This window comes from Platalea leucorodia (assembly GCF_965183815.1).
Source record: "Platalea leucorodia genome assembly, chromosome: 5".
In the NCBI taxonomy this organism is placed as follows: Eukaryota; Metazoa; Chordata; class Aves; order Pelecaniformes; family Threskiornithidae; genus Platalea; species Platalea leucorodia.
Window position 1 is genome coordinate 54,354,044 of NC_138827.1, and position 15,080 is coordinate 54,369,123.

At 37.3% G+C, this 15,080-nt stretch overlaps 1 protein-coding gene across 1 annotated transcript in view; it reads left to right on the top strand.

The window, feature by feature from the left end:
• The window catches only part of HMCN1 (hemicentin 1), a gene marked incomplete at its 5' end in the record, with an annotated part of 207,571 nt that overhangs the window by 156,359 nt on the left and 36,132 nt on the right, over positions 1-15,080 (top strand). The window contains 14 exons of the mRNA XM_082311735.1: positions 2,082-2,243; positions 3,318-3,431; positions 3,564-3,766; positions 4,000-4,081; positions 4,212-4,343; positions 4,564-4,713; positions 6,146-6,305; positions 6,873-6,997; positions 8,502-8,685; positions 8,852-8,949; positions 9,348-9,626; positions 10,212-10,402; positions 11,595-11,676; positions 12,460-12,596. Coding sequence (XP_082167861.1) covers positions 2,082-2,243; positions 3,318-3,431; positions 3,564-3,766; positions 4,000-4,081; positions 4,212-4,343; positions 4,564-4,713; positions 6,146-6,305; positions 6,873-6,997; positions 8,502-8,685; positions 8,852-8,949; positions 9,348-9,626; positions 10,212-10,402; positions 11,595-11,676; positions 12,460-12,596 — 2,099 coding nt within the window. The remainder of the gene's footprint in view (positions 1-2,081; positions 2,244-3,317; positions 3,432-3,563; positions 3,767-3,999; positions 4,082-4,211; positions 4,344-4,563; positions 4,714-6,145; positions 6,306-6,872; positions 6,998-8,501; positions 8,686-8,851; positions 8,950-9,347; positions 9,627-10,211; positions 10,403-11,594; positions 11,677-12,459; positions 12,597-15,080) is intronic.

A 15,080-nucleotide genomic window follows, 5' to 3' on the forward strand; every position in this document is an offset into this window, starting at 1 on the left:
GATTTATGTTATTACATACAGAAGAAATAAATTTTTTTCTCATTCACACATGCAGCAAATTTACATACTAAATGAAACAAATTTATAGTGCCTTTTTCTACTCAGTAATACAGTTAGCCAAAACCAGTGTTGTCATGGGAAGAATTTGCCCTGGAGTCATTCTCTGAGAAGTTATTTTCTTTCAGTGGAGTCTATCCAGATTTCCTGATGTTTGAGATTTTTTAAAAATCAAAATATTTTGCTTTTCTTGACATTTCTGTTTTAATTTAAACTTCTTGTCTTCAAAATATTTGTTTATAATGACTATAGTCTAATACTATTATTTTAACAGAAATATTTGCATGAAGCTTCAATTCTAGCTCAGTAGTATTACCAGTTTAGGTCTGTTAATCTCTGAATGTGGTTTCATTTGAAAAATTAGACTATAGCTGTTCAGGAAAGGACCACCCAGAGTGAAGCACTGATGAAAATGCATTATCAATAAGCAGCATGATCTTTGTTTCATCAGTATCAAAAAAAGATTATTTTCCAGCATTTTTGTCTGTTTCTAATGGAACCGCTTTGATAAATTTAAATAAAATATTAAAGATGTTGCTCTTTAATAAGTTAAAAAATTCACTTCTTGTCTCAAAGGTGAGTAATAAAACAAAAATAAAACCTTCTAAAACACTGAAAATAAGCATCCATTTTAAAAATCTCAACCTCTAACCTTAATACATAATAAATAGGTAATTTTCACACTGAATACAAAAATTGAGCCCCTTACTGCATCTGTATGCAGATTACCTGTGGTACATTTGTGAGTGACTTGCACATGCCATGAAGCTTGCAGAATTTGAAATGTACCATTTATATAGTTTAAGCAAAATTCATTAAAAGATAGCTCAGATTTGGCCCTGTATATTTAATTGCCCACTATTTTGCACTGCCAATAATCACATCTGTGGGAAAGTAACTGTAAAAGTAAATAAATATAAATAACTATAAAATGTCATCAGATCAGAATTCTCCATTTATTCTAGTGAACCATTTTACACTCATTATCAGGGAAATAACCTTCAGTTATTCCAAGCTGAAAAATATGGACTGAATTCACCCATTTACATTGACTCCTTTTGTTTCTGCAGTGCCACAGAGGAGCAATAAACTTGGCTTAATGACTGTTTTGTGTCATTCAAGTGACAGAAAGCAGCTGGAGTATTTCTGGTGGATATGGTCCAAAATACTTTAACATTTCTGTCTTTGAAGAAGAGGATTCCATGTGTTCTCTGGAATGATTTTTTCCACCCAACAGAGCCAAGAACATGCTTTTGCTTTCCTCTTAAGTGTTTTATATATCCACACTGCAAAAACATGGAAACTAAAACTTGGGTTTTATTAAAAGGAAGAGATTTACAGTTATTTCATTTTAAATAGTTCTTGTAGAAAAGTCAAATGTCAAAACATTCTTGTGTTTAAAAATACTGAGACTTGTAAGCTTAAAAATGCGCCCCTTAGAGCAGTGCTTGCGTGCCAGAATTTTAAACTGCTTAGCTCACTATTAAACAACAGGTTTGTCTGGTTAACAAAAGAACTCTGAACTGTATCAGAAGGAATAATTTTTTTGTTCTCTATAATGAGAAAATGGACCATTTCAGAAAGAATAGGAGTAATACAATATCAGGAAGAAATTATACTTAGTCGTTCTACATATCCCGACAAGGTAAATTTAATCTGTCCTGCCTTACATAGCAAGTGTCCTATGACTACAGCGTTTTAAAATTGATAGTGCGTTAGTCAGAAACTGCAGGTTCTCTTATAGGTTAATTAGCCTTCCCAAGTCTCAAGCACAGAAGGACTGCGGATGAAACCATTGAAATTTTTGTGAATTATAGGAACAGGAATGACCAGTAGATTGGCTTCAGTCATATTTCCAGATACATCCAAAAAGCAGCGGATCCATTCATAGGATCTGAAAGATTTTTGCAACTTGACCCTTTGGCAAAACTCAGCAATTCAGCTTTATTTTAGTAAATCAGGATCTTGTAGAATATTGTTTGCCGGTGCTACGATAGATGCTATTAATGTATTTTTTTCTGCAGTTCCTCCAAGTGTTGTTGGTACTAATCCTGAGAATTTGACTGTGGTGGTGAATAATTTCATCTCTCTGACTTGTGAGGTCACTGGCTTTCCACCTCCTGATCTCAGCTGGCTCAAGAATGGGAAACCTATCAGTTCGAATACCAACACTTTTATTGTGCCTGGTGAGGAATCTCAGCTATTTCTACATCCTTTGGACTCAACTTCTGTCTGTTTTGCCTTGATAAGGGCAATGCCCATTATTTATAAAGCCAGTATATCCTTAGTATTGCTCCAGTGAGTAGACAAGACACTTGGCCTACTGTGTTTAATAATTTCTTTGCTGTTGGGTGGGTTCACTTTTAAAGAAAACTAGCTCAGACTGAAAGCACTGAAATAAACTATGTGGAAAAGACTAGAGGACAAGTCACATAACAGAGGTGCCCTGAAACAGGTGTTGATTAAAGTTGAGTCACTTTGGCTCACCTTTCAGAGAAATGATGAGAAATTGTGATGGAGGCTAAGTTAAATTCTGATGGCTTGGATGACAAAAAGTAAAAACCTTCCCATTGACTTCAGTGGGAAACTGGATTAACCATGCTGAACTCTCAGGAAGAAATCCTTGTATTTGAAGGTTGTCTTAACCATTCGAAGCTTCTCACTCAATAAGATCCCTGAGTGTCTGTCTCATTTCTGCCTCTGCTGTTTATTTTCAGCCCAGGATATCAACTGCATATCACTTGCTGTGGTGCTCAGTCCTGTCTTGCTGGTATTATGTGTCTGGAGGCTGTGTTACAGCACAGGCTAAAGCATAGGCATGGAACTTGCTTAATGGCAGTAGAGGTGCCTGTGCAGATTTGTAATGTAGGCACAGGCAATAAGTAGCTTCATGAATGGAGACGGGTGAGACTGGGGAATGAAGAATGGGACAGTGACAGAGTTAAGTGGAAAAGGCATAGTTATGTTAGGAGACAGCAGTTAGCAGCTATGAAAGAAACAGGTCTAAAAGGAGTATCTGTGATCCAAACTTATAATTAACAGCACTAATGAATTTTACCCTAAAATTTTAGTTTTCTTGGCTGGATTTTTTTTTTTTTTTAAGGATTAATGAACTTAAAAAGCAATGGCAATGCAGTGCTTTTTTGAATCTGAGGTTAATTTAATGCCTGTGCTTAGTCTGGACTTGCAATTTTAAAATAGCATTTGAGATTGATACAATAACCACAGAATAAATCTCAAGCCTTCTCTATTTACTTCAGGTGCTCGTACTCTGCAGATTCCCCGAGCCAAACTACCAGACGATGGTGAATATATTTGTATTGCCAGAAACCAAGCTGGGGAAAGTCAGAAGAAGAGTTTCCTAACTGTTCTGGGTTTGTTTTTTAATATTTTCTGAAATAATATGTATTGCTTTGAAAATGCAGTATTTTGTATTTATTTTTATCAGGTTGTTTCCTGTCCTCTCACAAAACAAAGGCAGAAATAACTCTGAGCTTCTTCTACAGTGCCCCCAAGCATCAAAGACCATAGTGGAACCTCACTGACAGTGCTGAATGCGAGAGTGGGCACCCCAGTGATGTTAGAGTGTGAATCCAATGCTATTCCACCACCAGTCATCACCTGGTACAAGAACAGGCACATAATTTCAGAGTCTGCAAATGTGGAGATCTTAGCAGATGGGCAAACGTTACGAATCAAGGGTGCAGAGGTAGGCCAGGCTTGTGGGATGCTGCATCTGCTGCTATTCTGCTGCTGTTAAGCAATTATTTTGCCCTTTATTGGTGTATTCTGCTAGCTGTATGTAGGAGATTTATTTGCTGGAGGCCTTTCATTCTGTGAAAAGGACCTTGAGTTGGCAGAGGCAAAGCTGTTAATATATCTGAACCGTAGCATTAAAATAAGACTCCGTAATAAGTTTTGTTTTAATTTATTTTATTTTAGGTTTCTGACACAGGCCAATATGTGTGCAAAGCCATAAATATTGCAGGGCAAGATGATAAAAATTTCCATCTTAATGTTTATGGTGAGCATACTCTGCATGATCTGCAGTAGTTATTATAATACCATTGACATTGTAGAGTAGACAATTCAAAATCATTTTACGAAAATATTTGGTAACCAAACCGTTCTTATTGCTTCCATTCAATTTATAGTGCCACCAAATATAGAAGGCCCTGAACAAGAGTCAGTCAATGAAACTATCGGTAATCCTGTTACCTTTATGTGTGATGCTACTGGAATTCCTTCACCAACATTAGTGTGGCTTAAGAATGGAAAACCAATAGGTAACATTCTCTCACACTCTTTTCTGCTCTTTTTTTCCCCTTTGGGGCATCACTGTGCTATTTGCTGTCTATTTTTTGTTTCTTCTTCATCTGTCTCTAGACAGACTCTTATGTTAACTAATTGGAATCTTTGTTTTGAAATTTTGATGGAAAAATTTCTCAAGATGCGTTTGCTCTCTGTGGCCTGGTTTGGCATGACTACTTGTTTACATATTTTCAGAAAACTCTGATTCTCTGGAAGTTCATATTTTATCTGGTGGAAACAAGCTTCAGATTGCTCGCTCTCAGCTTCTAGACAGTGGGACCTACACATGTATTGCCTCAAATATAGAGGGAAAAGCTCAGAAAAGTTATGTGCTTTCCATTCAAGGTAAGACATGAGAGTGCAGTGAGCAGAACTGGTTGATAACTGGTTGAGTATGACACTATGTCTGTACTAGAGACACTGAGATTATATAAACGTGTAGAAAAGCGGAGAATTCAGACCATTATTTCTGTCATCTGCAACCAGTGGGGAAAAATGGTTGGAGGATTATATACTGTTAGTCAGAAATTTGCATGAAAAAGAATATTCTTAACCTCTGATTGTAGGAGAACTTGCAAGCAATCAGGAAGGCTGTGTATGTTTGTTGCTGATCACATCCTTCCTCCTGCTGAACACTGAAGCTCTGTTGGCTGATTGTGTGGAGCACCACACATATATGGATTCAGAAGCAGTGATACCTGTTGCCTTTTTTGCCATAGCAAATAGGGGGAGATAGCAAAGAAATACTGGCAGAATTTCCTTATGACCCACTCCCCCACCCCCGCCCCATTCAAATGAGAAACCCTAATTTGTTATGGAATTGTCTCCTGCCTTGCTGCACATCACCCTTACATTGCAACTATCTTTATTTTCCTCTGTTCCTAGTGACTCATCCCCATTAATTGTGGTAGTTCCCTCCTGTGTCTGATAACACACATGTTGTATAGCATCTCCGGCTTTCTGCCATCGTTCCTTTCCATGCCAGCAGTTGCTGGTTGAGGAAGAAGAGGCAGCATCAGCTGTGAGCTGAATGTGCTGGCACATCCATGCATGATAGCTGTCCATCAGCAGGCCGAACAGAACTAGTAACTGTTCATCATAGCGATCGTTCTTTGGGGGTGCTGGTTTTTTGTGTGTGTCCCTGCCTGCCTGCCGTTTTTTCCCCAAGTTTATGAATTGAATATCAAGCTGCTTGTTTGATCGAGTGTTGACTGAAATAGCTTGGAATGCTCAAAACTTACTGGTGGGACTGACAGTCTTGACTTGATGGGGATAGCATGACTGTCATCCTTGTTCTTTAGCAGAACAGGCTAAAAATGGCGACTGGTTAGGATGGAGTGAGTGTGTGTCTCTTAACAGGAATATGATGGTCTTGATGCATTAGAGCATTTGACTGCAGTAAGCACATGCTCAAGAGTTAAACAGGCATGTCGTTGCAGTGCATTGTGATGTTCAATGAAATGGGATTTTGTCGTAATATTATTGTACATGTTAGCATTGTTTGAGCAGATAACTAGATATTAAATATAATGGCAAAGATACATGTTTTTTATAATTTTGTAAATTAGCTGTTTTAAGGAATGATTAAAGTGGCTTTGAATTTATCTTTGCAGAACCTCCTCTAAAAACAATATAATCATATACTTTCTAAACTAGATTTGAATGGAGGTACTGCAATAAATGCTAGTACTCATGAGCTACTGCGGTGTAACTTTTTATAGTTTAGATTATGTTTCTTGCTGATGAATCTTCTCTTCCCTCCATCATGCATTTCCAGTTCCTCCTAATATTGTTGGCTCTGAAATGCCTAGTGAGGTCAGTGTCCTCCTGGGAGAAAGCATCCAGCTTGTCTGCAGTGCCAACGGAGTGCCCAAGCCTGTTATGCAATGGCTTAAAGATGGAAAAACAGTTGCCAGTGACGATTTACAAAGACTAAGGCAAGCAAAAATAAGCAACCACTGCATTCTTTTCTTATATAACTTTAAACCTCATAGGGCCCTGAAGAAGGGGCATAAAAGAGGGCTCTAAGGAAGGAGTGTAAAGAGGGCCTGAGTCTTAGCTTAGCCAGATTAAGAACATCATCTTCCTCTAGCTTTTATAAATCTAGTATACTTTGTTACTACTTTGATTTTTTTAAAAAAATTTATTGTTTTTGTACAGAGATAAGTGTATGATACCTATTTCTTTCTCAGTTAATAAGTTCCATTAAGTGCCTTTGGAGGGGAAAGATCTGAGACATGGAAGCATTTTACTCTTGATGCTTTTCATTATGGGTTCTTGAAAAGCCTGGTTGGAATTGAGTCCTAATACAAGGTTAAACAGGACTTCTCCAGGAAAAACTTCCTAGCCTATCTCTAATAATAATATTTTGCAAAAATAATGCTTCTCTTGCCGAATTCCCAAGAGGGATGGGGTAGTTGATTTAAATGTACAAAACTGACTTTATTTGCCAGGTCATAGGAATAAGTAAACAAACTCATCGTGTTTTATGACCTTCCTTGTAGAATAACTCCAGATGGCAGCACATTAAACATTTTCAGAGCTCTCAGTTCTGATACAGGAAAATACACTTGTGTGGCTACTAATCCTGCAGGAGAGGAAGACCGAATTTTCAACTTGAATGTATATGGTGAGTTTTCACAGATGTGAAACTGAAATCTGGTCCATAATTCTATCTTTGTAAGCACTCCCAAGAGAGGGACAAGAAATGAATGCCTGTCTTCAGGGTAATACTACATGCATGTGTTTCTAATTTCATGTACTGTAGATATCACAGTATATTACACAGCATGTTCTGTCAATGACAAAACAATTGAAATTGCTGGTAAATGTGTTTTGGGATAAACAGAAATTAATTCCTTTTTATTTCATAATAGAGGAATTCTGCTTGCAGTGATCTTTTTTTCTTGTAAAGAAAGATACACTTGAGGCTGATTTACTATGATACTGCTTTTTTGTTGTATTAGTTTATCTTCACTAATTCCAGTCAAAGTACATCAGCTAAAACCAGAGTAGTACGGTAGGGAGCTAAGAGTTAAAGATCCCTAGAGTTTAAAAGAAAAATGGTAGAGTTTTGAATGAAATTCTTCTCTTGCACAATTTGACACACAGAAGATAGTGAGCATAGGTCGTCTTTAGCAGTGTAGAGAGTGGACATTTTAATTTGTGAAAAATGTGATCATGAAGTACAATGACCAGTGTGAAGAGTTCTGCATAGGCAGCGATTCACAGTGGTGTAAGTGTCCGTCCCAGTTTTACAGAGACTCACAATCAATTGGAATACGAGCAGAGTAGCAAGAGATGACCTTTGATATAATAAATAACAATACTGAATGACCACATCAGATCTTTTTGGGACAGAATGGCACTACATAACAGTGGAGACTTTTTTGGTCAGTTTGTATTGGTTGAGGTTCGAGCAATAACCAACAACCAACTTAAATGGTCTTATCTATGCAACTGTCATGGTGCATGATAGGATCTTAAGTCAGCCAGAGCTTGAAGCTGCGTGTGGCTGGGGCCTTCTTTATATAGTGAGTCCCCTATTGCCCCCAAGACCAGGGCTTTCAAACTAACATACAAAGCCAAAAAGCCCAAAAAGCAGTTCTGTTAGAATAATCAGCCAGAATACTCAACTTTGCATTTTGAAATTTTCTATGTTTAAAAATTAAGTCAGCATATACATCTAGAAGTTAATAAACTAACTTTCCTCTTGCATGATTCTAGCTTTCACTTTATTTAAGATTTATTTAAGTAGGTAAGTTTGAGTGTCAGCAAACTGCCAAGTCCCATCTGGCCCTTAAGTGGTTCAGCGCATCCCCGCTAAGGCTTGACCACTTGCTCCTTCCTGCATTGTTATTCTCTCCCCATAAGCTTCCCTCTTGTTTGCCACAGCCTGACAAGTCAGAGATCATTTTACTATCATTCTAAAGTGCATCTGATTTTAAATATGTAAATGGATATTTATTAGTGCTCAAAATTATTGTTAGAGGATTTACTGTTTAAAAAAAAGGGATCTTCTCATTTAATTGCCTATGGGGCATTAGATGCAGGATTTCCTGCAACATAACACATGTGGAATGATTTTAAGAGCCAGTTATAATATCTTCCTTTTCAACATTTGCAAAATGTAGTTCCTCCAACAATAGCCAATGATAAAGATGAACCAGAGGACCTCACTGCCCTTTTGGACACCTCCCTCAATATTGAATGTACTGCTACTGGAACCCCACCACCACAGATAAACTGGCTAAAAAATGGCCTTCCTCTGTCCGTCTCCTCCCAAATCAGGTTGCTGTCAGCTGGGCAAATTCTCAGGTTGGTTTTCATCTATATTAACTAGCTGAGTTTTCTGTTCTCTTTTGCTATATCAGCATAATTCTGCTAGTATTTTTGGAAGCAAGAATAAAATTTGATCCAAACCATGCCATAATAAAGATAATGTATTCCATTTACTGCTTGCTTAAAATGGTTTTCTCTTTAGACTTGCCCGAGTGCAGATATCTGATACTGGTGTGTACACTTGCGTAGCATCTAACAGGGCCGGAGTGGACAACAAACATTACAACCTTCAAGTTTTTGGTGAGTTTCTCTGAAATGATTATGTAAAGAATATTATTTCTTACTTTCTTAAACCTAATATTCAGTTTTCTTTTTCACCAACACAAAGTTGCAGACAGCCACAAGTGTATCTTACGTAGGTAGTCATTAGGGAAACATTAATTTTTCAATGTGTTGTTTTTTTTAATGGAAAGTTTTTTAACCCTAGAGGAGTCCTTACTTGAATTGGCACCCATAATGTGTCACAGGTTTTTTAGAGAGAATAATAATATATAATTTCTAAGTGAATTTTAACACATGTGCTAAACATGAATGTAAGTGAGAAAATGCAAAAGGATAGCTACATTCCAACTTCTTTTATATTCAGAATTAACATCTGGGTTGTACTCTGTATGAATCAGATCTTTGTTTCGTGGCAGTACCACCAAGCTTGGATAACGCAGGAGGAACAGAGGATGTGACTGTAGTAAAAGGCAGTTCAGCTTCGATGAAGTGTCTTACTGATGGCACTCCTGCCCCAACTATGTCCTGGTTTAAAAATGGACATCCTTTAAGCCTCGGAGCTCACCTGACGTCAAGTAACCAAGGAATGGTCCTTCATTTTGTAAAAGCAGAGATTGGTGACACAGGCAAATACACTTGTGTAGCATCCAATGAAGCTGGAGATACCAGCAAGCACTTTTCACTAAAAGTGCTGGGTAAGTGTTAACCTTCCAGTCGAACAAAATGCGAGCAGTAAATTAGTATCTACTCTGGACAACAATTAAAAAAATGTCTAGGGATAAGGAGTATTTTCGAGAAACATTTGCTGTGATAAATGAGAGAAATAAGGAAATGGAAGATAACTAAAGATGTGTGAATGTGTAATATACTATATATTTTTTTCCCCATTTCTCAAGTACTGAAATATGCTATAATTAATAGTAAACTAATTTACAAAGTAATTTGGTTTAAATTAATAACTTTGGTTAGTAGGAATTCAGCTTGACAGAATGATAGCGTAGCTGAAGGTACAACAGCTAAAGGGCTAATAAATATATTCACTGATATTATATAATATTTTTTACCTGGGAGTATGAAAACATTTTCTGACTAATAATTCCAACTCAAGGTATGCTAATGAACAGACAGAGGCAGATGGAAGTTATAGATACTCAGCGAATTCATGACACAGTCAGAAATAATACTAACGTAGACTAATTCTACAAACTCTAACCACAAGGCTGTGTATCAGGTTTTCTAGGCTTTTTGAGTAAAGAACTCAAATGTTTTTCCTTCCACAGAGCCGCCTCACATCAATGGTTCAGATCAACCAGAAGAGCTCTCTGTCATCATTAACAACCCTCTCAAACTTCTCTGCATCTCTTCTGGCATTCCAGTCCCCAAAATCTCATGGATGAAGGATGGGCGCCCGCTTCTGCAAAATGATAATGTTCACATCCTAAGAGAAGTCCTTCGAATAACCAGTGCTCAGGTAAAGTATTTATTTCAAAATAGGCTCAGTTTTGCAGACCCTAGAGGAGTGCACAGAACTGCCTCCTAATAGGACCATCCTAAGACATGTCCTAAAAAGCCTCTATAAAATTATCCACCTGCATTTGTGGTTGGAGAATGTATTTTTCAAGCCTTGCCTTGGAGTTTCCCGTACAGAACAAGTAGTAGTATTATGGGTTGAGAGTGCCCAAGCACTTCTGCCTCTTCTGAGCATTATTACTTCAAGTTCAGTTCAGAGTTATTTTAATATTTTTATTTATTGGTGCGTCTTGTTGTAAAGCAGAACAATCAATGCTAGGGACTCTTCTTTTTCTGGATTAATTTCTGATTTTAGTCTGTGTCTGTAATCTGTTCTTGTTCGTTTCCTGCCTGTTTGACTCTTGTTACTATCTCTTGCTTTTCTTCTTTTGTGTTTTATAGTTCCTCCTCAGCCTTTCTTCTTTTTCCATTAGCTCAGATTTTCCTAATATCCATTTGCTTCTCACATGTATAAGCCATAGATTACAGAGAAAAGCTGCATTTGCTGTGATCTGTGTGCAAGTTAAGAAAAAAATAAATAAAGACAATAGAAAGACTTTCAGATTAATTCAGACAATAAAAGAGTCCAGGGAAATATAACCTTTAAAAACCTGCACCAATAAACTAAGGCTGTATTCAGCTATGGACAGGCAGACTGAAGTTCACCAAACAGAAGTGGGACAGGTCTCGGGTCTGATTGCTGCTCATTGTGTTTGTAAAGCAAACACTTCTTGGCTTTACAATGAAGCCTTTAGAGGAAGGAGAAAGCATAAAGATATTAATGAGCATGCGTGCACAAAAAGATTTCCTTAGTACTCAGAACTGACCCTTGCTTAGATGGCTACCTATAACCAGTTCTGTCTTTATTGATTACCTGTATCACAAAGCATCACAAAGAGAAGAGTTCTTGCTGGAGACACATTATCCAGAGAGATTTTAGGGGGTCCTGCAGCTCCTAAGCCATCTCTGTACAATCTCACCATGGTAAAATAAAGACGTTTTCAAGAACTTTATTAATTTATTTTCAGAAATTCCTTATCTATTGTGTTTAAGTGCTGCCTGTTATATGTTGCCGTCAATATTTGTATTTCACAGTTTTTCTGAATTGTTCCCGTATTCTGAGGTTTCTACTGAAGTTGTTTGTGTGTTTCTAGGTGGAGGACACAGGAAGATATACGTGTTTGGCATCTAGCCCAGCAGGAGATGATGATAAGGAATATTTAGTAAGAGTGCATGGTAAGTTTAATTTAGGAAAAAAAATTATTCCTTCAAACTGTAAACTACTAAGGTATCTCATTTAACAAGTTACATATTACTAAAGAAGAAATATTATGTGTTTTGGGAAAGTGATATTACACCATATGGTTATAATTAACATTTCTGAATAAGGGTAACTATTCTGAACACGATACACAATTAAAAGGGAAAGTTCCACCTGATGCAACTGATTTCTGTTATAATTCCAAGTCTTATATTTTGAATACCTAGGAAGGTTATAGATATCAGTATTCAGCTGTGTTGAGTTTATTGTGCTTACTGAAAAAGGATGTGAAGTATACTGATATCTATGATTGTCTTAGTTTTTCAGTAGAAAAAGGTAAGAAATGTATTTAGAAATGAATACATAACATGTAATGACAGTAAAGTCATGGGACTTCTGCAGTTCTCCAGTATGCCTCCAGTTTATTCTTGAAGACTACAGCTCCCATGTTTATTGATTAACAGTTTACAGAACTTCGGTGATCTCTGCTCCATCTGGCTTAAATGCTGGTACTCTCACTGAGAATGGACTTCAAATTAATTTCTGTCACAGTAGTTTCCAGGGTGTTGACTTAAGAAACAAGTTCACCAGTAAAAATGTGATATATTTAACACAGGTATTGAAACGTAGAACTAATTAATGATACTGTGGCTTTGCATTCATTTTAAACTTAAGAAATAAATTGGAAATTTTAAATTAATAATTTTAACAGTAGCTCATATGTGTGGTGTTTATTTTTTTCTTAATTTTTGTAACAGTTCCTCCTAACATTGCTGGTACCAGTGGTCCACAGGACCTCACCGTGTTGCAGAACAGACAAGTTATACTGGAATGCAAGTCAGATGCTGTGCCACCTCCAGCAATCTCATGGCTTAAAAATGGAGAACTTTTAGAGGTATAGTGGTTACATTATTTGTACTAGCCTTTTGCTCCCTTTATTTTTTACACACAGTGCTTGAGGTTTCTTATTCTGCTCACTTGCCCCTTCAGTGCAGTCCAAGTTATGGTGCCTTGAATTCAAGAGAAGCTGAGTAGCCCCAGTACAAATACAGTTAGTCCTAAATGAGTACCTGAAGCTAGCAAGCATGTGAAGTGGCCATCCCGCTGTTACTTGTTCTTTTTTCCTTTAGGGGGATCCCTTGCTCCTCCTGGATCCTCTGAACAATGCTAGAAGCCTTCGGTATACTCCTGAATGGCTTCCCAGGAAAGGTAGCTGAGAAAAGACTACACTATATATTTCCTTTGGGTATATTATGCATCCTCATATTCTAGTAGCATTTAGAAAGGAATCAAAATTCTTAACATTGGAAAAAAAAAAAAAGAAAATGGGTTGCTAATCACCACAGTTTTGTATCAAATGCATCTTTTTCACTCAGAATTCCATGTAGTGTCATGTTAAGGCATCGAGTCTTTGCTGGTTGAGAGACAACTAGCAAGATGAGGGTGGTTTATACAGAAAGAATTTTTTACTCCCCATCCTCTTCCTTGGGATCACTCAGAAACCAGGTGCTTTCCAATTGAACAATTTAAGTTCAGTTATTAATTCAACTTAATTGATAATTTTCCCTCAATTGATCTTTATTCATTAATAAAGAGGAAACAAATTCAGCTTATGAACTATGTCTCCCTTAACTGTAGTCCGTCAGTAGTCTTCACCTGAAGTTCTGCTTATTTGCTTTCCTTCTGACATGCTATTCCTCAGACTTTTTCTCCATTGTAAATTTAGAAGAACGAAATATTAGTGGAAGAAGTAAGAATATGATGGGCGATTATATCTTACTAAGTGCTGCTAGGGAATGTTAACTTGAATGTAGCACAAGAACTGGCTTGAAAGAAGTTTAACAGAAACACTCTTCTGCTGAACGGTTAATTCTTTAATTGGGTAGTGATTTTTATTTTTTTTTTTATGAAAGCAAGATTGAACAAGGCTTGGAAGTTAAGTATGTGAGTGCTTTTTTCCTCAGTCTTCCTTGGAAAGCATGTGTTTTAAAAGCAGTACTTAACGAAAATAAACCAGAAAAATAGGCCATTGTTACAAATATTCACCAGAAAACAAAGCGATAGAGAAACACTATGATAGATATATGTATTCAGCTGATAACCTGTGAATTAACTTTTGTCTCCTCTTGCCTCATGAATCAATGTTAGTATGTGAGGGCTTGGTTGGTCAATCCCCTGCCTTTTGATTTATAATAGAGTAGGGAATTTCTCTCTCCTCCCACACTAAATTTAAGTTATAAATTTGTTCAGATATGGCACTCTTAATTTGTCACACGTACTTTAAGTAGCAGACTTAGGTTTATTCCTTCTGTTCTCTACCATCCTTTTCATTCTTCAGCTTAGTTTATATAAATATATACTCCAGATATCAGGAAAACATTAGTGTCCTCCTGAATGCCTGGTTGCTTTCTCAACCTCAAAGAAATGTAATAGCCTACTAATACTAAGCAGCTGGGAAAGAACTCTCCTTGAGTATGGAAAGAGAGATGCTCTGTTGTATATCATTCTGCTTATCTTGGAAGAATTGAGGTTTCACGGTGACAAGAGAGGATTGGAGAAAGTCAGGTTTTCAGGTTGCAGTGTTACTTCAATTTAAATCATCACTGCATTTTGTGAAACAGCCTTGTGGTGGAGGGTGTCATTCCTCCTGGTTTTGTTGTCTTCCACTGTGCAGTTTTTGAGGTCTACTCTGGACCTCTGTATGCTTAATGATGTAGTTGTGCAGCACCACCATTTTCGGTAGCCGAACTATAGAAAGATCTAGCCTCTAGAGCTTTGGAGTTCTTGCACTCTTCATTGATTTGGAAATGCACCTCGAGTGTTAAGAAGAGTAGGTAGGGAGCGTCTTGACCTAATCTGGCTTTATTTAAACACTAAAAGAATTGCTGAATTTGTATTTTTTCAAAGATGGGTTTTCTGACCTACCTTGAGTAGAGCACAAGGATTAAATGATAGCTTCGTTGCCTGTCTTTTGTAATCTACATGCTTCTGTGTTTAGAAACCATAGCACAGGCTGTGTACTCAACAGGAAATACCAATCACCCAAAATCTGGCTGTCTATAATCCACTCTGGTGGTGAATCATTTCATCTGTGAGGCTTCAGCACTGTTGTTTATTCTGCCCTGGTAGACTTGTTGAGTTGGTGCCTAGTATGAGGCCTGCATACTAGGCTGCTAGTGCAGAGAAGTGCAGAACCAGAGGAGTTTCACCTATCTGTTGTTGCTATTCTCCTATCTAGTTGCTATCACCTATCTAGTTGCTTTTCTCAGATCGTCTAGCCAAAAGAGCAGATGGGAATGTCAGCTTCCAATTTAATCCGAAGTGTGGGTAGCACATAGTAGAAAAGGTTGAGTTTCTGTTCTTTTTCTACTGTTTTTTA